Raw genomic sequence first — 25,119 nt, 5'->3', positions numbered from 1 at the left:
TGGCCTTCCAGCCACACATGCTGTTTCCAAGCCTTGCACTGCAGGGACATACTGCCTACTGCCCGCAGCTGGCCCCACTGGCTACACTGTATTGGGGCTCAGGGCCAGCTTATGACCAGTGGCCACCCCAGACTGCAGCACTCCCTCCCAGCCTGTCTGAGTCCCTGGGTTTCTGTCCCCAGGGTAGCACCCTTCTGTGTTTGGTGGAGGGGAACCTGTCTTCACAGGCACAGTGCTCTCCCCTGGGAATTCACTGGCACCTGCCAGCTGCACCCACCCTGACTGGCATCTGCCTTCTGAGTCTTCATCTCTGGGGATGACAGAGGTTTGGCAGGCCCAGGACTGAGGGCAGAACCTCCATGGAGACTGAAGGGGTCATTGCCAGCTTGTTTTGAAGACTGTTCTGGAAAACTCTGTGTCTGGTGTCTTCTGCAACGTCTCCATATGACATGGTATCACCAAAGTCAGATAGACAGAGCTTTGCATGCCAGCTCTGCCACCTATCAGCTAAGGGCTGTTGGGAAGGATCTTTCTCCTCCACAACCTCAACTTGCCCTTTTGGGATCTGGGTGGGAGGTTAATAACATTCACTGACTTTTTCCTAGTTTGTGTGTGTGTGTGTGTGTGTGTGTGTGTGTATGTGTCTGTGTGATAGAGAAGTAAATAAGATGACTGTCTTATTTTTATTTTTTCAGACAGAGTCTCATTTCTGTCGCCTAGGCTGGAGTGCAGTGACGCTATCTCGGCTCACAGCAACCTCTGTCTGCTGGATTCAAGTGATTCTCCCGCCTCAGCCTATCAAGTAGCTGGGATTACAGGTGCACACACCACCACCCAGCTAATTTTTGTATTTTTAGTAGAGATGGGGTTTCGCTGTGTTGGCCAGGCTGGTCTTGAGCTCCTGACCTCAAGTGATCCACCCACTTTGGCCTCCCAAAGTGTTGGGATTACAGGTGTGAGCCACTGCACCTGGCTGACTGTCTTTTTTAGAGACAGGGTCACTGTCACATAGGCTGGAGTGCAGTGAATCCTCCCACCTTAGCCTTCTAAGTAGCTGGGACCACAGGCATGCACCACCATACCTGGCTAATTGTTTAAAAAAAATTTTTTTATAGAGATGAGATCTCACTATATTGACCAGTCTCGTCTTGAACTCCTGGGCTCAAGCAATCCTCCCACCTTGGCCTCCCAAAGTGCTGGGACTACAGGCATAAGCCACAGTGCCCAGCTGAGATGATTGTCTTAAAGTATTTTATAGCCATAAAAAGCTCCGGAAGACTTAGTGATCGCTGTGTGACCTTTAGCAAATCACTTAACTTCTCTGGGACTCAATTTTCTCCTCCATAAAATGGGGGCTAAGTCCGTAGGTTAACTCTACATGATAGGGTTGCTGTGAAGAGTAAATTAGTCTATGCAAAGGGATTAGAACAGTGCCTGGCACATAGAGAGCACTCAAAATGTTGGCCAGTATTGGTATCATGTGTTATATAGGGTTAGGGGCAGCATGGAGGCAGGGGAAACAGCGAAGTCCCAGGTGAAATGATCTTGAAACATCCTTGCCAGCACCCTCCTGGGCTCATCTGAGCTGCGCCCCCTCCTTGGCCATGACCCCATGGTGGGGGTTCCCTCTGTGGGCCCGGGCTCTGGCCCGACTGCTCAGCCCCACTTGGCCTGCCACTGGGCGAGGAGCCTGGGGAAGCTGTCAAGACACTCCCCTCTGCGGACGGAAAACACTCTGCAGCTGGGGCTGACCGTGATGGAGGGCCTCCCCAACTCCCTGCAGCAAGGCAAGGCCCAGTGGTGTTTTCTTCTTGAGGGGACCGGAGCCGGTAGGGGGAGCTGCAGCTGGAGGCCAACAGGAAGCAGATGTGGCGGCCAGGAAAGTGGGGAAGTGGGGGGTTCTCCAGAGACGGAGGCCACACAGGTCAGGGCTCTGTGGGGCAGGAGAAATAAACCAGCTCTCTCCACTGCGTGGCACCATGGGGAGCACCGCCGCTGGGCTCTTTAAAGGCTCCCAACAGCTGGGGGATAGAGAGGCACCACCCTCACACCCCCTCCCAGCTTGGGAGCTCAGGAGAGGAGATAGAGCCCTGGGCGGTGGGAGACCTGAGTTCCAGGGCCCCTTGACACCAGCTGACCGGTCACTGGTCACTTGACTACTGAAGTCCTGTCTTCTTTTGGGGCCTCAGTGTCCCCAGTGCAGACAGTAGGTGTTCAACAGTGGCCTAACGACTGGAAGAGGGGAAGGGCCCAGCCACACACTCTTGAGGGATCCTTTAGATTGGGTCCTGGGAGAGCTGATCCTGAATGTGGAGATGGGGGACAGGTGGTCAGGGAGCTGTGCTGGGACTGAGCTTGGCAGGATGGAGATGGCGAGGCAGGCGGGGCCGTTGCCAGCTTGAGGATGGTGACACAAGCCAGGAATGAGCCTGTCATTGTGGAAGGGGCATGGTGAGGAGCCCTGCCCAGCCAGATGCTGGGGCAATATCGGGGCAGGGGCTGAGGGCTGGAGCCACTGCAGAGACTGGGTTCCTGTGGGGCTTGGGTGCACAGGCTGGGCCCTGTCTCTCTGTTTAAGTCACAGAGGGGGTTGTAAGGACCCAGCCCCCAGGACTGTCAGCACAGACCCCAGCAGCCCCCATACATCTGAGGCCCTGCAGAAACTGAGCTGTTCCTGACTCCTGCCCCCAGCCAGCCACCATTATCTGCCTTCCCTCCTCCCCTGCTCCCTCCCAGGCCACTTATCTGCCCTTCCAGGCTCCAAGCTATCCTCCAGGCCCCTGGTCTACTGACCTTCTACCCCATCAGAGCTCTGTCTTACATCTCTCCCTCAGGGGAGCCTTCCCCCAGTAGCTCCCGGAGCCCACTTCCCTCCTGCCTCCTCTGTCTGCTTGTCCTTTGTGGTGACTCAGCACACATGGAAGGCCCACCCCATCCCTGGCTCTTCTATCCCCCACTACCTCATCGACAGTGACCTTTCCCTCCCACCACCCCTCAGCCACACCCTAGACTTGGGCTTCTTCAGAAACCACCCATCTCTGCCCCCTCGTTCTCTCCTTCCATTCCACTGGCTCCCAGACTCCACCCAGTCCACAGGCCCACCCAGTCTCCCTCTCCACCGGTCCCCTGTAGCTTCCCTTCCCTGCTGACGCCCCACGATGAAGCATAGTCATCATACTTTTACAAATAGGCCCACCCCCTAACCATCTGCCCTCTGGAGTGCTCGCCCAGCCAACCTCTGCCCTGTGGACCCTCTGTACACCGGGCCTGGCCTGTACCTGCCAGGCGAGCTGTGCTGGAGCAAGTCACCGAACTAGGCTGACGCCTGCCACTGCATTAGGATCGCGCACCTCCCCCGGCCTGGGATGTGGCTGGGTGGTCCAGCCAGCTTTCCCTAGCAGGCTGCTTCCTTGCTCATCCTTCCTCAAGCCCGCCCCAGCCCACTTGTCTCCCATTTACTGAGAAAACAGAAGCCTTGGATGTGAGGTTCTTCTTTGCACCATCCAACCCATGAACCTTCCTAATTACCCCTTCTTCTCCCTCCCTCCTGTGCCGATGGGTGAAGCATCCCCCATTTTGCCCCTGCATCATCAGCCTTTTGCTGTCTTCTAGATCATTCTCACCAGACTGCACTGGACTCCAAGCTCTACTATCTCCACAACACCCAGCCCAAGGGCTCCTTCCCGGTTGCGGCCACTGCTGTGATTCTCTCGACAATCAAACTCTCCTCAAGAGAGTGGACAATGAGGCATTCCTTCTGCAGCCAGATCCACACCAGCCTCCCCTGACACTGCTCCATGGACACTGCCTTGACCTTCAGGCCAGCTACAAATCAGCACCTCCACTCTCACCCTCATGCCTGACTGGCCGGGCTTCTGTGCTTCTCAAACCTTGGTTGTAGTTCAAGTTCCCCAGGTAAAAGTAATGCTTTTGCTTTGCTTTGTAAAATTTGAGGACCATCGCCTAATTGCCAAATTTCCAAGGCACTCCTCTGTGGTCTCTATACCTGACATTTGAGCACCAACCACCAGCCAAGCCTCCAACAGCACTCCCCCGACCCCACCCCCGGCTTCTGGGACTCCACGCTCCCTGGTTCTCCTTCTCCTTACTGGGTCTTCCTCCTCTATCTGACCATCAAACACTGGGATTCAGCAACACTTGGTCTAGGGAATCCCTTCTCTACTCTGTCTACATTCTTTCTGCAGGAACTCAAATCCATTCCCTACTACGTTTAGGTTGATGACACCCACTTATGTATGGGCCATCTTGACTTCTCAAGACTTCTCAAGACTTCAGAATTACAGATCTAACTGCCTTCTTGACATCTTTAATTGGATTTTTGCGAACATCTCAAATGTAACCCGTATCAGAGGACCCCTGCTTTCATTTCCAACACCTGTGTCCTGCCCAGGCTGCCCAGTTCAGGAACGACCTCCTCTACCCATTCAGGTGCTCCAGCCTGCCTGGGGTGGGACTGTTCTCCTGGGCTCCTGTTCTTCCCCCACATTCCACCATCAATCTGGTGATGCTTGGTGTCACATCCAGCTCCAGAGCCACCTCCAGAGTTCAGTCTCCTCCCAGCTAGCATGAGGCTATGCTGTTGGCTTTCCCACTGGTTTCCACACTCAATCTCTGCACACAACCAGAGTAACTGACTTAAAATGAATCTGAAAGCCCTGCTGTTCTTGGGTCCCTCGAGTGCCCCCAGGGCTCTGTGACTGCCCCATCTAGCCCTCTACTCCAAGCCTCTTGCTGCCCTCTCCTGCACCTTCACTGAACTGTGGGCCTGGAGCACCCCAAGTCCTTACAGCCTCAGGGCATTTGCACCTGCTGTGCCCCCTTCCTAGGATGGCCAGCCCCCCACTTGTGATAGGCCTAGCTTCCCCCCGTCCTCCAGGTCCCCAAGTCAGCATCAGCTCCTCTGAGTGGCTTTCCCTGTGCAGCTGCCTGAGGTAAGACCTTCCTAGGAGGAGCTGGCCCTACCCCTCCCACATGCCCGGGCCTGGTGCACACAGCCACCCTGTTGACACTGGCCGACTGGATGGATCAAGGAAGGAAATTCGAGTTTTCTGCTGCTTCCTGCTGTCTGCACATCTCTGTCTCACAACAGCATGCCCTGTTCACTAGTTTTACAATTCCCCGGGATCCTCTGGTCTCAAGATCTTGGTGCAGTTGCCGCATCATCCTCCTTCCCTTCCCTTCCCTCCCATTTCAGATGAGACAAGGAAAGAAAGGGTCAACTTAGAGACATCTCCCTCATAGGAGGGAGTAAACTGAGGTCTGGTAAGGGAAAAGTCGCTCTCCTGCCGTCCTTCCGAGAAGGCCCCAGCCCACCCGGCTCACCTGCTTGTGTGGGAGGCCCCAGCCCGCCCGGCTCACCTGCTTGTGTGGGTACACGTTGATGTGGCACTTGATGCACTCCTGCCCCATGTTGGCCCAGGAGTTCCCGCTCATCCATTTTCTCTTGCACTTGGGACACTTGTACTCGCCGAAGCAGCGCTTTTTGCCCTGGTATGGAGTCAGGCCCTCGCCTTTGGGGCGTGCCTACAGGGCAGGAAGCAAACACAGGGGATTGGCGTCCAAAGGCCAAGATGATGCCCCACAGGGTTCCCCTGGCCTCCGCCTCAGTCTTCATGTCCTGTGTCCATGTGTGCAGGCACCTTTTGTCCCCAGTCTAGATAATACCAGGGTCATCCCCAGAGCACAGACGGGAATCCCAGGGCTGGGAGGCACATAGGGAACAGAAAACAGAGGAGATGGTGAAAAGACAGAGGAGATGGCGCACGTCTCTCCTAGATTTAAGGAGTAAAGTACTCAATGGTGGCTGGAAATTACTTCCTTAACTCACACGTCATCAAGGGCAGCCGGTCTCGGGGGCCTGCACACAGGCACTCTTTGGCCTACCCAGCAGTGTGCTTTAAAGGGTCATTGAAGAGGCAATACAAGCACGGAAACTGGTGGCAGTGCCAACGAGTCCTCCTCCTCCCTGCACCCAGTCAGCTCCCGTATTAGGAGGCAATCTAAATTCCCTCACACCACTCCAAAGGCGGGCCCTGCATTTACAGATGCATATGACATGCACATTTGTACATACATTCTTTTCCCTCATGAAAATGGAAACAGATTATCCATCTGGTTCTGCATCTTCCCAGTTCTGCATCTTCCATTCTAAAAATTTATCTTATTTTATTTTTTCGAGACAGGGTCTTGATATATTGGCCAGGCTGGACTCAAACTCCTGGGCTCAAGGGATCCTCCTGCCTCAGCCACCTGAGTAGCTGAGGCTACGTAGGTGCATACAGCTGTGCCTGGCTACTGTTTTTTTACTGAATAATACATCTTAGAGTTTTCCCTACATCACTACAAATAGAGCTACTGCATTCTGTTTAACAGCTGCACACAGTATGAGTCCATGCAAGCTCCATAGTGCATTGACCAGTTACTATTTTAGAACACCTAGCTTGTTTCTGTTCTTCCATTATTACAAACAATGCTATAATGAATAACTTCATATATGTATCAGTTTGCACATGTGTGAGTGTATTTGTGAATATACAAGTGAAATTGTTGGGTCAATGGGTACGAGCACCACTAATTTTTAAAGAGCAAATTGCCACTGCCCCTCCCTACATACTGCAGGTATCCCAACTTAACATTCCATATCAGCATCAACAGAGTTTTCATTATCACCAATCTAAAAGGTAGAAAATCTTCTCAGAGGAGCTTTGACTTGTATGTCTTTTATTATGAGCAAGAGTGAATTTGCCATGCATTTAAGAACCACTTGTGTTTCCTTTGTGAACTATTTGTTCATACTTTTTGTGATTCTTTTTTCATACATGAGTAGCCTAATATTTTTCTTGTTGATTTGTAACTGCATTTTATATATGAAAGAAACTAGCTGTCTCCCACACAGTGTTATTTTAACAGCTTTGCTGATATAATTCATGTATCTTACAGTTTACCCATTTAAAGTGGACAAATCAATTGGTTTTAAGTATATTCACAGAGTATACAGTCATCACCACAATCTAATTTTAGAATATTTTTATTGCCCCCCCAAAAGTAGCCCTATACCCAGTAATAGTTCTTCCCCATCCTATTCCCACTTCCTTACCCCACACAGCCCTAGGCAGCCACTAATGTACTTTCTGTCTGTCTGGATTTCCCCATTCTAGGTATTTAATATAAGTAGAAACATACAACATTTGTCCTTTTGTGTCTGGCTTCACTTAGTGTCATGTTTTCAAGGTTTGTTCATGCTACAGCATATGTCAGCACTTCAATCCTTTTTGTTGCCAAATAATATTCCACTGTATGGATGTGCCATGTTTTATTACCCTATTTATCAGATGATAGACACTGGGGCTGTTTCTAATGTTTGACTATTATGAATAATGCTATTATGAACATTCACTTGCAAGCTGCAAGTGTTTTTAAAAGTTGAATGAGTTACCCTAATATTTGCAAATGGGAGATTTCACACAGAAATACGACCACACTGGTCTAGAATCCTTGCTGGTTGAGGTTAAGGAGTGGCTGCCCCATCAGCTTGCATGCACATGCTTCCTCCACATCACCTCTGCTCCCACCAGCTAGAGCTGAATTTACATTCTCTACTAGGCCCTGGAAGGCTTTGAGTTGGAGAGGCTTAAATGCAGGCTCTCCACAGTGGCTATTCAAAGTGTGGTCCCCGGACCAACAGCGACAGCACCACCAGCTTGTTAGAAACGCAGAGTCTCGAGCCTCACCTTGGATCTGCAGAATCAGAACTGCATTTTAACAAGAGCCCCAGGGAATTCATATGCCATTACGTTAAAGAAGTGCTGGGCTGTGAGATGATGTTGCCATAGTAACTTTCCTTGGGGAACTGCCCATTTATGAAGTGGTGCGTAATGGTTAAGGGCACACGCTCTGGATCCAGATCCCAGCTCTGTGATCTTGGGCAAGTTACTTCACAAGGATAAGGATAGTAACTACCATATAAGACTGTTCTGAGGATTAAATGAGCTGAGGATTAAATGCAAAACATTTAGAACAGTGCCTGGCACACAGAAGACGAAACAGGAATATTAGTGCCATTATTATTTATTAATGTAGAACAAAAAGTGGTATATAAACTTGGTACATAGTTTCTTCCTTTAGTAATCATGCCTCTTTTTCCCAGGCGCCATTACTACCACTTGGTGATAGCCTGCTAGAATTTCAGGCAAAACACTAAGAGGGGACATACGTGCTGAGTGCGCAAATCTAAAGTTAGAAAGTGACACCAACACCACCCTGATCTCCTGGGCCCACTGCCTAATGTCTTTGGATCCTCAGTGGCCTTCCTGGCAGCTGTAACATTCTTGGGGGAAGGTTCAGCCTGAGCTCCAGGGCAGGGCTGCCCTCAGCCCTGGTCAGATCTGAGAAAGGGGTCGCCACACCCAGGGAAGTGCTCAGTGGGCAGCTAGGGCCCGGAGGCCAGTCAGTGTGTAATAGAGGGGTCAACATGTGCCTCTGAAGGCACACTGAGCTCTGTTGATCTCAAGTTAGTGCATGTCCCTCTGACTGTTTCTGGTGCTACCTTCTCCTTCACCTGGGGTCTGGAACCTGTGACTTCTAAGCCACCCCCTCTATCACAACCCCTCATCTTCCATTATCTGAAATAAAGCACTGGATGAACTCACTCCCCCATGTCTCCCCAGAAGCATCTACGTCTTCAGAGGGGATGAGGGGGCAGGCATGGGTGCCTCCCTGATGCTGAGGTCTGAGACTCCTTGATTGAAGGTGGGAACGTGGGGACTCTCACCAGCCAGGCCCACTCTGGATCTGGTTCTGCAGGCCTCTGAGCTCAGAGAGCTCACAGGACCTGGTGCCTGGCCTCACACAGTTGGGGCAAAGGACAGGGGTCAAGGTACCAGAAGGAGGGGTCAAGTCATTCCGGGACACTGGGCAGAGTGAAGCGTGGGGACCGGGGCCAGACTGGAGGTGGACTCTGGGAATTTGTTCCCAGAGCCCCTGCTTCAGAAATGAACAGGAAGGAAAAAACCCACACAGATAAAGGAGACACTGAGTGAGAACCGAAGGGAACAGGAAGATGAAAGAGAAGAGCGAGGGGTGAGCCAGGAAGCACGGACGCACCATGTAATTAGAAAAGCAGCCGTCTGGAGCCGTCCGTCAGGGCGTGTGGGCTGCTTGGCAGGCAAGGGATGGGGCCCCAGCCTCCTGCAGGACCAGACGTCCTCAGCGCACCATTCCCACGGCTGCTGTCAGGCCAGGCACTGGGAGGGCCCGGCTCCAACACGCCATTGCATGGGATGTGGCTCCAGTTGTGGTCTCCAGGGCCAGATGCCTGCAATGACATCTGGCTCTGCCTGTGACTATCCAGGGGGTTCCTCGCCAAGTTATTCAAACTCTCTGTGCCTTGGTTTCCTCATCTGGAAACCAGGATGATGATAAAGGACCTGCCTCCCGGGGCTGTTGGGATTTGACACATTCATGTGTGTAAAGGTGTCAGCTCAGTGGTTGGCACGCTGCAAGTGCTTGGTCACCATTAGCTATTTCAGGGTGATTCTCTTCTTCCTTGCCTGCACTAGGAGAGGGAGCGGAGGTGTCTGAGGTATTGCAGAGGCTAGAGCTGAGGTCCACAGGTATTAGTCCCAAGAGGATGGTTCCAGAGATGGGAGGGAAACCTGGGAGGGATATCTGGGTAGCTCTCTATCCCTGGGTAGGAATGGACTGGCAAGCAAAAGAAGAAACAGCATTAGGCGTCTTCCCTTTCTAGAATTCTCATGGAAGGACCACACTGCAGAAGCTCTGGGGACACTGCTGGCAGAGGTTGAGGAAAGAGGAAAGAGAACTGGCATTTGTGTGGCACTGCCTGTGTGCTGGGCTTTATGCTTGGGACTCCACAGCCCGTCAGGCCCCCAGCCAACTCTCCTAGAATCCTGTGGGGCAGGGGACATTATCAACCTATTAACAGATGGTGAAACTGAGGCACAGGGAAGGGGTGGGACTTGCCAAAGTGCTTCCAGTGCATGAAGGGCAGCAGGCTAGGCTCAGCAGGCTCTTCCACAAGGCCACACTTGACTCACCTCTTCTGTCTGCCACCCCCAAAATTGTCCCCACCATGATGGAGGCTTGTGTTGGTGGGGAGAGACCCCTTAGCAGGAATTTTATAAGAAAATTCCTAGGGCCTCCCCTCAGCCCAGCCCAGAGTCAGGCCTTGGCGGTGACCTCGGTAGAGGTGGCCTACAGGGCAGGGGTAAAGGCAGTGGATGGAGGAGAAGAAGGACTGTGGGCAGCTCTCAGCAGCAAGGAGCCATTTCCTGGAAGGGTTCAGTCCCGACATTGTTTATGCTTACAAATGAGGGCAGGGCCAAGGGGTGAAGGAATTTCTAACAGAACAAAGGCTTCTCTACTCACCACACACCCCCCCTGCCTCCTCCCAGAAAGGCATGGCCTCTTCTCATAAACTTCAGCATGAAACAGACGGTAACTGCTGACAGCACTGCAGGGGCCACCACCCGCCCGGCTGGGAAGGATGCCAGGCCTGACCAGGCTCTCCTGACCCAGGCCCCTGCCACATACCCCTCTGGGGGATCACATCTGCCAGAAGCCTGGGCAAAGCTCACTGGAGCTCAGAAACCACTCCTTGTAGCACAGACAGGCCCTTTGGGGACCAGAGAGGCAAGGGGACTCACTCAAGGACACACTCAGTAAATCTGACTGAGCTCGGGGGAGGGAAGGATCCTCTGACTTCCAGACTGGGGCTGGGATCGTCACAGGAGGGCAGCCTGGGAAGTGGGAAGCTGTGGCCAGTGTGGGGGTGGGAAGGAGGAGCCAAACCAAGGAGCAGAGAAGGCAGCGCTGCAGGGCGGGGAAGTGGGAGGGGCCCCCCAGGCAAGCCAGCGGCTGCAGAAGAGATGTGGAGGAGGCTCACACTCTCTGGGCACTTCTTCAGAACGGTTCAGTGTTTTCTTCCCATCCCTGCGTGAAATTTCTTGAGGTTGGCTGGGAGGTGGTGAGCTGCCTTTTACTGGGGGTATGCAAGCAGAGGCTGAGAGAACAAGTATCAGGGAAGCTGCTGCGGGGGCCTTTGCCCTGGTCAGGTAGGTGGATCTGGTGACTCTGGAGGCACTTTCAACTCTACAGTCCTCCCAGCCCCTGCAGCTGGTAAAGGCCAACCAGGCAGGTGTGGAGACAGGCACTCTGAGATGCTGCTGGGGTAGGGGCTGAACAGGTATATTTTCCTACTGTATTTCTATAGGACAACTTCATACTTCTGTAAGCCTTCAAACTTTAAAAAAATGTGCATTCCTTATCCTAAGCAAATCCATCTCTGGGCGACTATCCCAAGGAAATTATCAGACATGCGGACAAAAGGGGTGTTCAAAAATGTCCATTACAGCATGAGTTAGGACAATGTAAATCTGGAATGAGTGAAACATTCAACAACAATGCCCGGGTTCCCTAAATTACGTTATACCCTTTGGATGAATGACAATAAAGCCATTAAAATAGTTATGGTGATTTTTGTTAGGGGTTTGGGAAAATACTTATAAAGAGAGCAGGATAAGCAACCGAAGATAACTGCTGCACAAGAACAGGACTGGCAGGAAAGCAGCCACAAGGGCTGAGAGACAGGACTGTTGATGATCTTACTTCTGCAGCTTATGCTCTGTCTTAATGAATGAATTGCCTTTAATGAGTGGGTATGGCTTGGAAGAAGGTGGTAGCCAGCCCACTCCCTGGCCCACAGGCCCCTCCTGCCCCCTAGGGGGCGCACTGTGCTTTCCCAAGGTGACAGAAACCCCACAGAGATGGTGGCTGTGGCCACACTCCTGCCTCTGCAGGTGTGGACCCTGGGGCCTGGGCACTGGCTGGCCTCAGGCTGCTGGTTCTGTTGGATCATACTCATGTCCATAGAGCTAGCCCCCCAACCGTGGAATGCACTCCCCAGCCCTGGGTCCCTTCTGCTCCTTCCATTTTAAGGGAAGCCAGACATGTCCACACACTGTCACGTGACACCAGAGCCTGACTGGTCACTCCCCTCCAGGTGCTTGAAGTCCCACCACGAGTGAGTGATCCTTTAGGGTGAAGCTTGATCTCCCCATCCCTTTTAGACAATGAGTCCCTTTTGCACAGAGGTGACATTGTGGCCTTTGGTTGTTGAGGCAGAGAATCACAGGGACCGGGAGGGGAGCAGGGTGAGCACTGAGAGTCTGAGGCTGTGCCCTGCACGCCATGACTCCAGGCTGCACTGTGCCCCAGGATGCACGGCCTCTGCTCTCTGGATATGGGTTCCAGCTATAGGCCTCGATACCTCCCAGCCTGAGGTATGCGCCTCACCCCCAGACCTGGCCTTGCCACCCCCATCTGCACAGGGGCGCAGGCCTGTGCCCTGCCAAACCCTGGGATGGAGAAATCACTGTTGCTCCAACATTGGGTATTTTTGGTCAGGGCCAGGCACTCTTTGTGTCCTGACAACCATCCATGAGCTAAGTACGGTTAGTCCCAGGTTTCAGATGGGAACGCTGACGCATGAAGAGGTTACATGGCTTGCCCAAGCTACGCTGCCAGGAAATGGGGCAGTCCAGATCCGAGCCCAAGCCACCTAACGTGGGCTCACTTTCTAAACTGCTACGCAACATGCCAGGATTGCACAAAGAAGAGACCCATCAAGCCGGGATGGTGAGAAATGGGAAGGGGCTGCTGTTCTCATGGGTCCTGGCATGCTGGGGGCATCCCTCCCCATCTCTGGGCCTCAGTTTTCCCATCTCCAGAATGAGAGGTTGGACTGACCGCTGGGCAGGGTCACTGGCCTCCCAGGAGGCCCATAACTCAGCATGTGCCTGGCAGCCCACTTACGCTCCGCCCTCCCATGGAGCACAAGGCTGACCCCACCATGCGTCCGGCTGAGAGGCTCTGGCTGGAGCCAAGAGGAGCAGGGGGAGGAAATAAAGAACAGATGGGCTGCCTGCCGGCCCCTGTCCTGCCCGGTCTGCCCAGTCTGCGTGCTTTCCTGCAGCCCGGCCGCTGAGGTGGCCCTGGGCTCCAGTCTACCTTCCCAGAGAGGAAGAGCCCTGGTCTCAGGAGTTCAAGAAAGACTTTCCACTGATGTAGAAACAGAGGCCACTGGGGTGGGGCAACTAGTCCACGGAGGGGGCGCAGGGCTGACCATGGACTCACGACCCCAGCCCAGGATCCTCTGTGTGGCTTTGCTGGCCCTTTCTGGAGGCCTTTACCAGAGGAGGCAGAAGGTCGCTGGTCATTCTCCCTAGTGTCTCTCCTTGAGCCTGGGGCAGTGCGGAGTAAACAGGGGATAGAGGTCAGAGGTCCAGGTTGGGCCCTGGCTCTCCCACGCCTGTCTTAGAGCCTCGGTTTTTCTTTTTTTTTCTTTTTTCTTTTTTTTTTTGAGACGGAGTCTCGCTCTGTCACCCAGGCTGAAGTGCAGTGGCGTGATCTCTGCTCACTGCAAGCTCCACCTCCTGGATCCATGCCATTCTCTGGCCTCAGCCTCCCAAGTAGCTGGGACTACAGGCGCCCGCCACCACGCCCAGCTAATTTTTTGTATTTTTAGTAGAGACGGGGTTTCACTGTGTTAGCCAGGATGGTCTCGATCTCCTGACCTCGTGATCCGCCCGCCTTGGCCTCCCAAAGTGCTGGGATTATAGGCATGAGCCACCGCACCTGGCCAGAGCCTCGGTTTTTCTATCTTCCATGTGAGGGGGCTGCTCTGGTGGAGCTGGAGACACTAGCATTCAATGAGCACCTACAATGTGCCACACGCTTTCTGACCTGGCTCTCCAGAGCCCTTTCATTTAACAGGAGCACAAACTGAGGTACAGAGAGGCCAAGCAACCTGCTCAAGGCCACACAGCCATGGAGCCAAAACTTAAACCCAATCTGCTGACTCCAAAACGACACTTTCCACTGAATGCACGGCCTCTCCATGAGATGGTTGAGAGAAAATTAAAGAAAAAGCCTGCTCCTAGGAACACAGCCCCACCTCTTACCTCTGACCCTGGCCACCACCTCAATATTCATTTGTTCACCTAATTTACATTAAGCACCCACTCTGCACCAGGCTCTGTGGAAAACTCCAGAAATATGGAAACAAGACAGATGAAGAATGCCCTGTCTTCATGGAGCTCTCAGTCCAAGGCCTTCCAAAGAAGTCAGCCCTGTGACCCTTTCCCCAGCCGTGGCCCACACCAGTCATGAACTCCCCTGGCCACACACTCCTAGGCTCAAGCCCAAGTCGGACTCACACCTGTGAAAACATGCTTGGACTCACGCCCTCAGGCAGAGGCCACACAGACCTCCCAAGTGACAGGCATGAGACCTATGCATGGCACATGAAATTATCTCTGATCACTGCCACAGCCTCATTAAATCAGCACTCTTAACCCTAATGACGGATGAGGAAACTGAGGCTCGAGACAGGGGCAGCAAGTCTGCCAAGAGCCGAGCCCCTGGCTTTTCCTTCCCCTCTGTGCTCTGTGGTACTGCTTTAGGGACTAACCAAAGACCTCCACACTCACATGTCCACACGCACGGCCGGGGGAGGCAGGTGGAAGGGCTGCATCCCTGCAGCCTGGTCTGGGCAGCTGCAGGCTCCACGGAGGCCCCGGAGGAAGCAGGCGGTCAGAGGGACAGGTGGGCTGGGCCGTGGCCTGCAGGATGCCGGGAGGGAGGAAGGACGCGGCAAGAGGCCACCCGGGGCTTCCTCTGGAGCCTCAAGGGCCTCCTTGTCTGCGCACAGCCGTCCTCGCCTCCTTGCCCAGGGCCCCCTCCCCTCTTCTGGGTTCCTGCTGCAGCCCAGCATGGGCCCAGAAGGCCTGGCCTCTTGTCACCCCTCCCACCCCCGTTCCCAGCCCAAAGCCACCGCAAAAATGCCATCCTGATTCCACAACACTAGGGTTTGTCAAAGTGCAGGGAACAATGGGAGCTTTCACAGGGACAGGAAAAGGCCTCAGGAAAACCCTGGGGAGGGGGGCATGGAGTGGGGGTGTGGAGAGGAGGGAAGGGAGATAGAGAGGAGAAAACAAGCAGGGGACAGAGAGATGAGGGAGAGATCCTGGACAGACAGGGAGTGAGGACACGATGTTGGGAATGAGGGGCAGGGAGTGAGAGAGTGCCCGTCAGAGCAGATAAGAGGAGTGGGGGGACAGGGTGCCCAGGAGAGGCGAGACATGATGCGGAAACAAACCGAAAGGGCTGGGAGAAAGAGACATTTGGGGGGACGGGTCCCACAGAGGCCCCGTCCAGGACCCAGAAAGGTGCCGAGCCCCCCAACACCATGTGCCTCCAGCCCTGTGCCTGGCCCTGAGGCGCTGCTGCCCAGAAGGCAGCAAGAAGCCCCCTCTCCAAATCCCACCCCAGCCAGGCGATTTGAAGTAATCTCAGGCAAAACTTTTTGGAAAGCAAAGACATTTTAATCACATGAACAGCCACTCCCTAAGTTATCTGTTTCCTGCTCTGGCTTTCCTCCCTTAGCAAACCACAGGGATCAGAGCGGAGGGGCGGGAGGGGAAGAGGGGCCGGTCCAGAGGGGTGGAAAGCTTCCGAATCACAGGGATTGCAAAAGACAGAGGTTTCCTCCGCCACTGCAGAGACAGGGATTGCTGGCTGCCTTAATGGGTGGATGGAAGATCTGCAGCCACCCTGCTGTCTGCTGATTGCTGGAGTGGACTATTGAGTTTGAAAACCATTTGTTGTTTCCAGATCTTGCACATCCCTCTTTGGATCCCGTTTGCTCAGCAAGACCTTTCTTCCGACTGCACCTCTCTCTCCTGCTGCAGTCACTGCCCGAGTGGGGCCAGGCAGAGTCTCTCCAAATACTTAAATGAAGGCCCACTTCAGGTTTGGGCCTCACCGCAGAGCTGAGACGAAACACGCAAGGCATTCAGGCCCCTTCCCCTTCTGGCTCCAGCTGACCTTCCACCTACAGCACTTACACTCAAATAAAGAAAAGTCACGCCCTGCAAGTGTCATGCTGCCCATCTGTGCCTTTTTCTTGCTGTTCCCTGTACCCAACACTTCACCAGTGAACAGCCATGTACCCTTCAAGAGGAAGCTCCAGGGGCACCCTGGTCTCCCTGGCCCAGAGAGGGCTAATGCCCTGCTCGGGAGCTCACTCCACTGCTGAGTCCCAGGCTGGCTGGTGTGGAGCCAAGAACCCACCCGCCACCTTGCCCTGGAGAAGGCCCTCTCCCTGAACTTCCAGGGGACTCTGTGGTCTGCACCACACACTTAGCTCCAGGAAAGGCGAGAGACATGATCTGCCCTAGGTCATGTCCTGCCCTGACCCAGCCTCCAGCTTGCCAAACTCAGAGATTTCATCCAAAATTTAAAAGAAATTCCCCAACTGCCATCTTGTTTCCCACAAGCCTCTCTGTGTGCTGTGGTCAGGTGCGCCCTCCACACCTCTCACTTCTATGGGAGCACTAGGCTCAGGCTGGGGCTCAGAATCCATTGGCAGCTGGAGGGGACACCAGGAGTGGCAGTGCCTGCAAAGGGTGAGGTGTGAGGTGGACAGCAGAAGTTAGGGCAGGGTGGAGGTTGCACAGGTAGGAGGTGGCAATGCCAGGCTGATCATGGCGTGGGCTCCGTCCAGTCCCAGGACGCCCCCTTGGGCTGCGCTGAGCACCCTGGATGGCTGTCTTGAGCTAGCAGTGCCATTTGCACAGGGCAGCTGGACCCTGGCTCTGTGTCTGAAGGTGTCCCTGGCAAGGCCTGGCTAGATATGCCCATGACCAGCCCAGCCTTCCCTGGCTGGAGGGAAGGTGGTGGGTCAAGAGGTGGAAAGGCCTCAGCCTGGAGTGAGGCTTTGGGTGTGAGGGCCACAGCCCTGGGAGGAGGGGACAGGGGAGCTCAGCTCAAAATAGTGATGGGGGAAGGGTGTGCAGGGTGGCCAAGTGCCAGAAAAGAAATCTGATCTGCCCTGGCCAGTGAAATGCTGAAGTCAGCAGTTTGGGGCCACTCTGGCAGAGGCCTGGGTGCTGAGGCCCCCACTGCTGCCTGGCAAGAGGCTGTGGGCCTGACTTCCAGCCTCGCAAAACCCTCACATAAATCACCTCCTCTCTCTGGGGTTCGATCTCCTCATCTGGGTAGAAAGAGAAGCAAACTTTCCACCTCTGGGTGAGCGCTGGAGCTCACAGCACTTAGGAGACTGTGACAACCACAGACCGGGGTGGAGAGTGCTGAGTCTCCGCTGCATGCTGGGGCTGGCACACAACCTATAGGTAGCTTCATTGTGATCCCATTTCCAGGTGAGGAAATAGAGGCTCAGAGAGGTTAAGTCACCTGTCCAAGGTCACAGAGCAAATAAGCAGAAGGCTTCGAACCATGGCCTTTCTCGCTGTTGCCCAATTCCCTCATTGCTGAGTGAGACATCGGAGGTCCAGAAGGCCATGGACAGGTAAAAAGGACACCTGTGGCACCTGTTCTTCAATTGGCGGAGGGGAGCTCTGCAGAGGAAGAGCTGCTCTTATGTGACCTTTACAGGGGGTCGCAGGGAGGAAGGAAGCCTCACATTTCCCACCCCTGCTCACCCTGCTTCTTCACCAAGGGCCTGGAAAGACATTCCCAAACTGATCTGTCTCCACTGTCCCCAGAGGCGAGGGTGTTCTGTGCAGGAAGCTCTGCAGGAAGCAGGATGATGGAGTGTCCCCAAATGGTCACTTCCCCTGCCTGGGCCCCAGGTTCCCTGGCTCTAAAACCCTCACAGCTCCTGCTATGTGTGGGGTTACCTCCACCAGCCATTTTGTCCTCCCTGTAACCCCTACAGATGAGGAATCCAAGTCACAGAGAGGTTAAGAGATTTGCCTGCGGTCACACAGGCAGGAAACAGCAGAGCTGGGATCTGAACCCAGGCCTGACTGACTGCTGCAACGCCGCATGCCTCCTACATGGCCTTGAGCTCTGACCTCCTTGTCCTTGTCTGTGGACAGCCCCACAGGACAATAATCCCGCTGGTGCCCTGAAGAGGGAGCAGAAGGAGAAGGAGAAGGGGCTGGCTGGTGGTACCTGTTTTCGTATCCTCCTTTACACAGCCCAGTCTCACTACCTGGCACACCCTGCCTCCCAACCAAATCCAGTGGAAGCTGCACTTCCTCCTGGAAGCCTCCTTGACTGCCCTGCCTACAGGGACCCTTCTGGTCTCTGCCCCCCTGCCCCAGGGCTCATCTTGTCACTCTCTGTGCCACAGGACCACCCTAGGCCCCCCTCCACACCTACTGAAGGCAAGCTGGACACACGCCCTGCAACCTGTGTGCACATATGGCCTCTTTGCTAGGGTCTGAGACAGCGCCTTTAAAGTGCTGATGGGGTGGAGCGCCAGCCAGGTGCAGACCTGCCCCCAGGGAGCGCCTGTCCCAGAGGAGCACTTGGTGTGGGAGCCAGGCTGACTGTCACAGTAACTGTACCACACACACAGGGCTGGGAGCGCCAGTCCACATTCCCAGGCAGGAAGCGAAGGCTCATTCTGAAGCCACACGGCTGTGCTCGTCTTTCTGATTCCAGATTCCTGAGCCGCTGCTTCTAGAGCACGTGCTCTTCTTCGCTCACAAGAGCACGCACAGGACCATCGGGGCATTGGTACACTGCACGCTGCTGCCCTGGCCCCGGAGTCTCGGAATCAATAGGTCTGGGGAGGGCCTGAGAACCAGAGTCTCTCACAAATGCCTGGGCGATGCAGCTGCTGCTGGTCTGGGGACCCACCTGGGGAGCCACCGCCCCAGTGATCCTGGTCACAGTCTGTTAAAGTCCAGTCAGATACTGTCACCTCCACGCTGCCTCCATATGCCCATTCTACAGCCCAGGAAACTGAGGCACAGAGAAGGCAAGTGACTTGCTCAAGCCATATAGGAAGTTAGGGTCAGAGCTGGGAGTGGAGCGCGGGGCTCCTCACCCCATGAGCTGGGCTGGTTGCAGGACAGTGAGGCTGCTGGGCTTGAGAGGGGAAACAGCCTGGACTGGGGGAGAAAGGCCCATCTCTTTAAAAGCAAGACTGGCGGTGGTGTCAGTGGCGGCGGGGTACTAGGGAGGGCTGGCCTGGCTCTCCTGGCCCAGCCCCAAACCTGTGACTCCTCAGCATCTGGAAACCATCACCGGGAACAATGATCATGGAGCAGGAGGCCGGGCTGCTCAGGGGCTCCAGCCCTGTCTGTTCAGGAAGGCAAAGGAACACAGAGCCTGCAGGCACCTCCTGCCCCCACCTCCACCACCGATGTTTGCCTTGGCACCAATACACACAGCTCCCAGTAGGCCCAGCTGTTGGGAAAAGTCAGCCCCTGAGCTACAGATGTGGAGGCTGGTGGCAAGACTGGGTGCCCAGAAGCCTCGACAGAAGCCAGTTGACCCCAGCTTAGCTCCCTGCTCTGCCTGCACGACTCCTGGCTTATGATTATAGCACTCTGGGCCTCAGTTTCCCTGCAGGGAGCTCAGGAACTACCCAGGTTAGGCCAGCTGCTTACTATATACTGGCATGTATCTGACCAACTTGATGCCTGGATCCCAGCTGCCCCCAGGGATCCCGCTTGTCGTCTGCAGGCCAAACAACCAGCCAGGGAGCAGGGAAGGCTTTGGAGCACCAATCGCCACGTGCATTTACTTCCTTTCCACATGTGCCCTCGACAACTATGAATTAGGCACCCACGAGGCACTGGAGGAGGGTGGTTAACAAGACAGATGCAACCCCGGCCCCCATGAACTTACAGCCAGGGGCGGAAGAAAAGAAAAGTAAGTATCCCATTCAGATCATTAAAGCTGCGATGAGAGATATGAAGGAATGGGATGCTGTGGCAGAGAAGAATGGGGATCCCCTCTTCAGAGTGAGAAGCCATACAGAAGGTCTCTTCAGGGCAGTCAACCACTCCCATTCCCGGTCTCTGACGGTTCACAGCCTAAACTTCAAAAGGTGGGTGTTTCTGACCTCCTTCCTGTCCCTGACCCAGCCCCTAAACACTGCCACCAGCAAGCTCTGTGACCTGGGATAAGCCCCTTCCCTGCCTGGGCCTCAGTTTCCCCATCTGTCTATGATGAGGGGATAAAGTAAAATCAGGAAAGGCAAATACTTCTCCCTGTGTGTCCACTCATAACTTGCCACAAAAGTACTGTGGTGTGAAGGATTCTGCAGCTATATCCAAGCTCAACAGGCAAGGACGGTGTGATTTTCATGGTGCCTGCCCTGCCATGGCCGGGGGCAGCAGGCACACATGACTTGTGTCGGCATTCCTGACCTAGATGATCCCTAAAGATCCTTCCGATGCAAATAGTTCCATGAGTAGACAGCACACAGGCTTGAGAAGCGGACAGAGTCCAAGTCCTGGCCACTGCTTCTGCACACCTCTGGGCCTGTAACAGAGGCTAGTTTTTGCCAGGCTTGGGCCACTTGGGTGCTGGGCCTTCAAAGCACAACACCGGCTGCAGAAGCTCTTTAGAGCTGTGACTCTTTCTCCAGGGAGCCTTCCCTACCGGCACTCCTAGCAGACTTCTCTCCTGCCCTCCAGGGACCCCCTGTACCTTGTGGAAGGTACTTCCTACTCTGTAGGAAGCACTTACGATACACCCCTCTCAGCTCGTGTGTCTGTCACCTCCTTCCCTGCCCCCTCGTCAGGGACAGAGACCCTGTAGGGGTCCCCTCTGATTCCCTGGGCCCAGCGTGGGTCTGGCACAGGACAGGGGGCTTTGGGGAGCAGGTGAAGGACAAGTGACCATTTGGACATGACTATCAGCCTGAGAGAAGTGTCTGGAGGAGAAAGCCAGAGGGTTAGGGGAGGTGTGGGGATGGGGCAGGCAGCAGCCTGGCAACTTCCTGGGCAAGCATGCTGGTTGCTGTTCCTGGTCCTCAGTGTGGCTATTGTCCCTGATGGTCCAGGGAACGGGCTCAATAGGGCCTCTGTCCCTCCCTGACCAGGCCGGCCCAGCTCAGTGGTGTCCCACCCGGGCAGCTGGAAGGCGAGGGCCGACACTTCCTGTCCCCACTGCGAGTGTTTGGAGGAGCAGGGGGAGGACGGGGGCTCTCAAGACAAGCACCCATCTGTGTCCCCCAGAGAAGAGCTGCCCAGCTGGGGGAGGAGGCGGGAGAAGGGAGAGCAAGGCAGGGGATGTGTTCAACCCTGTGCCTCCGCCCCTCCCCTCCCAGCCAACTCTCCCTCTGAGCTGGAGCTGTCAGGAGGCCCATTCTGGCCCTCTTGCTCTTCCCCAAACAAGCCAAGCACATCTGTGCCTCACTCACAGCCTCTGCACTTGCTGTTCCCTCTGCCAGGAATACCCTTCCCCCAGATGCCCACACCATTTGCTCCTGCTTCATTTGTTTGTACTCAAGTTGTCATGTCCTCAGAGACACCATCCCTGACAACTGTCTTTGAATATGACCTGCCACCATAGCATATCCATTGGTGTCGATTTCTTTACTATTTGTCATCCTGCAAGATTGGGACCTGCATTCTTTCCTCATCTTTCTTGTTCACTATGGAATGTCCCATGCCTGGAGCAGCACCTGGCACATAGTAGGTACTCAATAAATACACGATGACCAATCAGACAAAAGTAGCATGCTTGAACACTGATCTGGCCTTCTGGGATGTGCTCAGGATGAGCGGAGCCCCATGTTCTGGGAGCATCTGGCCAGCATGGCTGGGGAGGAGTGGCTTCACAGTGGAAAGGGCCCTGTGGGGCTGGAGCAGCCTGCAAAGGGCAGGACCACGGGAAGCATGAAGGGCTTGACGCTTGGAGGCCAGGCCAGTCCAGGTCCTGGACCATATCTTAGAGTTGAATGTCAGCCCAGGAGTATGGGAAGCCAGGGAAGCACTGAAAATGCGAAAGTCTGCCTGGCATTGTGAGATCTCTTTGGCTGCTGAGTGGACAGAGGGGTTGGACATGGGGGACCAGTTAGAGGGGTGCTGCCACATTGCTGGGGAGAGGCGGTGGGGGTGTGGTCTGGGGATGGGTGGCAGAGGGGAGAAGAGTGAGAGACCCCTGAGATGGCAGGAGTTTGAGTCAGCAGCACTTGGGCTAGCCTTGGGGGAGGAGAGCGAGGGCTCAAGAGCAACTCCCAGGTGTGTGGCCTCAATCAGCTGTGGGGCTGTGGGGGCTGAGGCAGGAGCTCCCCTCTTGGCCCATGGTTGCCCTGGCTCTTGGGGGACAAGGCCAGGGTGGAGCAAGGGAAGGTGATGACGGTGTCTTGTGCCAGCAGTGATGGATGGAAGGAGGACTGGCCGTCACTGGACAGCAGGCAACAGTGAAGGATGGCAGCCTCATGATAACTGTTTGCCCTGGCTCCTGTCCTCAGGAATCGCCTATAAACCTGTCATGTGAGCCTGCTCAAGGTGCCCTTGGGGGTATGATCCACCCTAAAGCTGATTTGAAAATCACCTCGGGGCTGGTAAAAAGAGGCCTTGACCTCTGTCTTTAGATTTACAGTCTAATGTGGCCAGGCATCCTGGCATGGTGCTATAATTAAACACACACACTCCCCTGCAGGTGAGCAAATAGGCTCAGAGCAGGAACCACGTGAACACAGGCCACGGTGGCAGGCCAGGGCTTTCCTCACTGTTCCAAGTTGCCTGCTGGGCCCCAAAACAATTCTTCAGAGCCATGAAGGAGGACTCAAAGGAAGGGGTGTTGAGTCTACAGTGGAAGAAAAGCCAGGAGGGAGAGGATGGAACCAGATTCTAGAGGGAAAGGCGGCCCCAGCCTCCCAGGGCTCAGTGTGCCCAGTATGTGCACAGAGCAGGACTGCCAAGATCTCATTCCACTGCCCACGGGCGCCCCACTTTCCAGAGGAGGAGGCCAAGGCCAGGGGACTCCAGCCCACACAGCCTGTGAGAGGCAGGGCCAAGCTCAGGCCTCCTGGGATCCCAGGCCAGTGCTAGGGAGAGTCTGAAGCAACTGTGAGGATAGAAGAAGGGTCAGGAGACCTCCAGGAGGCCTCGGCCCCTCCTGGAGATGCCATGCTCAGCCCCAGGACCCTGCCATCCCACTCTGAGAAGGTTTCTCAGCCCCAGAGGCCTGCTCTGCCAGGGCAGGACCCCCAGCAAGTCCACCGTCCCCAGTCCCTGGAGCACCCCACATGTGCCCCTTACAGAGCCCTGGCTGTCTCTCCTGCTCTTCTCTGGCTCCCAGAAGCCCAGAAGGCCAGAATCTCTCAAGTGGGAGGAACCACGTGGGGAGTCTTGGCTTTTAGAAGCCCTGGAGCAAGGACTTCCTGCTACGCCTCCACAGGGGTCATTGAGCCTGTGCCCTGAACTGGGCCTGGGTGGGCACAGGTCTGCAGCTGCACATGCACACACTCATGCATGCACACAGGGAGCGAGCGGAACGCACCGTGGCATGACCTGCCAACTCCGTTTTAAGTCAACTGACAAGGAAGTGAGTGGCCAAGGCAGACTCGCGGCTCCAGAACCCCAAGGGAGGTAGCTCAGGAGCTTCCTGCTAAGCTTCTGGGTCCCCTGGAATTGGCAGCAGCCTGCAGCGGCATGAGCTTCTGTGAGAGTGTGCACAGGCGCATCGGTGAGGGGCGGACATGTCCGTGTACACCCTCGCCCCCTGGCAGCCCTGCGTACGTACATGGTGTGGGTGGCTGTGCAGAGCCCTGTGTGCTCCACCCACCTCCAGGGGCTAGGCAGCCACAGGCAGCTCCAGATTTCTAATAGCGATAAAAATAGCCACATGGAAAATGGGGAGAATCCCACCGAGGGAGGAGAACAGGCAACCACTCGCATCTCTTCTAGAAAATGTCTTTCTATTTCCCTGGCCGTGGACTGCCTGCAGCCACGTAGAGAGATGGCCACCATCCATCATGTGGCCCTGCATCCCCTCTTCTAGCTGAGTATGAAGTGAAACAGAGCTCTGGCTGTGCGGTCCTGGAGACCTGGGTTTGAATCCCAACTTAGCCATTACTGGCAGCAAGAACTTCGACAAGTTTCTGAAATGCTCTGAGCCTTAGTTTCCCCATGTAAGTAGGGATAATAAGATCAATCAGGCAGGCAGTCGAGAAGCTTTAAGGAACTCATGAGTGCCAAGCACATGGCTGGAATTCAGTTAACAATAGCCACCATCACCATCATCATCACCATTTTATGGACACCTGCCTAAATCTCAGGTGTCCAAGGCCTTTGGACTCTATCTCCTCTACCAGCCAACCTTCTGAAAGCCCAGGAGATTCTGCAATCCATCATTTTACCTCTGAAGGATTATAAGGAAGTCTACCCAGACACCTTCAGCAAACACAAGCCACTCGTCCAAAATGGGTTCAGTGCTGAGGGGACCAGTGGGCGGTGGATGTGACCAGCCTCTGCCCCTCCCCTCCCAGCATGCTAGGTTTTCCCCTGGGGTCTCATTTAATCCTCACAGTAACTCTGTCAATTACCATCCACCGGGCCACAGCATGGAGAGGCCCAGAGAGGTGGAGAGACTTTTTCAAGGTCACACAGTGAGTGAGTGGCGGGACCCCCCTCCCCACGCCTGACTCCAGCCCAGCCTCTGCCTCCTGGCCTCTGAGCCTGATGTGCACTGGCACAAGGCGGGCACCCGTCCTGGGGGAGTGGAACGGAAGACTGTGGTCAGGCAGGCAGGAAACGGCCAGGAGGTCATGCAGGGGCAGAGGGAGCCTCTCCTGGGCCTAGTGAAATCCACCAGGCTACAGGCTTTAAATGTGTAATCCTGAGTCACCGGGCTGGTCCCTGTCCCCTTGGAGGAACCTGAAAGTCAGCTACAGAAAGCTGATGGTTCTGTGCAGAAAGCCAGACCTGGGCCCGACTAGCTGGAAAGGACCATGCAATGACAGCTGGGAGTTCAGGGCTCTGGGTTTGGATGCTAGCTCTATCAGGCATGTCACCTCCTCCTTCTGGGCCTTAGTTTTCCCATCTGGAAAAAGGGTATATGTGCGTGTGCATATGTGTGTGTGTGTGTGTGTGTGTGTGTGTGTGAGAGAGAGAGAGTTAGTTTAGGGAAGTGCTTTGGATGTGATAGCCTCTAATGTCTAAGCCAGTCTGACCCAGAGAATTGACAGCTTTGCTGTGAGATGGGTGGATACAAGCAGCAATTCGGGGATGTGGCTATATGTCCACCTGCTGCCCTCCTTGCCGCATGGCCACATGTGCCCCTCACACTTGCTCCACCTTCCAG

At 54.8% G+C, this 25,119-nt stretch overlaps 1 protein-coding gene across 2 annotated transcripts in view; it reads right to left on the bottom strand.

The window, feature by feature from the left end:
- The window catches only part of ZCCHC24 (zinc finger CCHC-type containing 24), a 63,249-nt gene that overhangs the window by 6,618 nt on the left and 31,512 nt on the right, over nt 1-25,119 (bottom strand). For both annotated transcript variants that reach the window (XM_054503117.1, XM_063669901.1), the window contains exon 3: nt 5,380-5,544. In XM_054503117.1, coding sequence (XP_054359092.1) covers nt 5,380-5,544 — 165 coding nt within the window. The remainder of the gene's footprint in view (nt 1-5,379; nt 5,545-25,119) is intronic.

Source organism: Pongo pygmaeus, chromosome 8, assembly GCF_028885625.2.
Source record: "Pongo pygmaeus isolate AG05252 chromosome 8, NHGRI_mPonPyg2-v2.0_pri, whole genome shotgun sequence".
Classification (NCBI taxonomy): Eukaryota; Metazoa; Chordata; class Mammalia; order Primates; family Hominidae; genus Pongo; species Pongo pygmaeus.
Note: the sequence above shows the minus strand (reverse complement) of the source record. Positions and strands in the feature narration are given on the sequence as shown.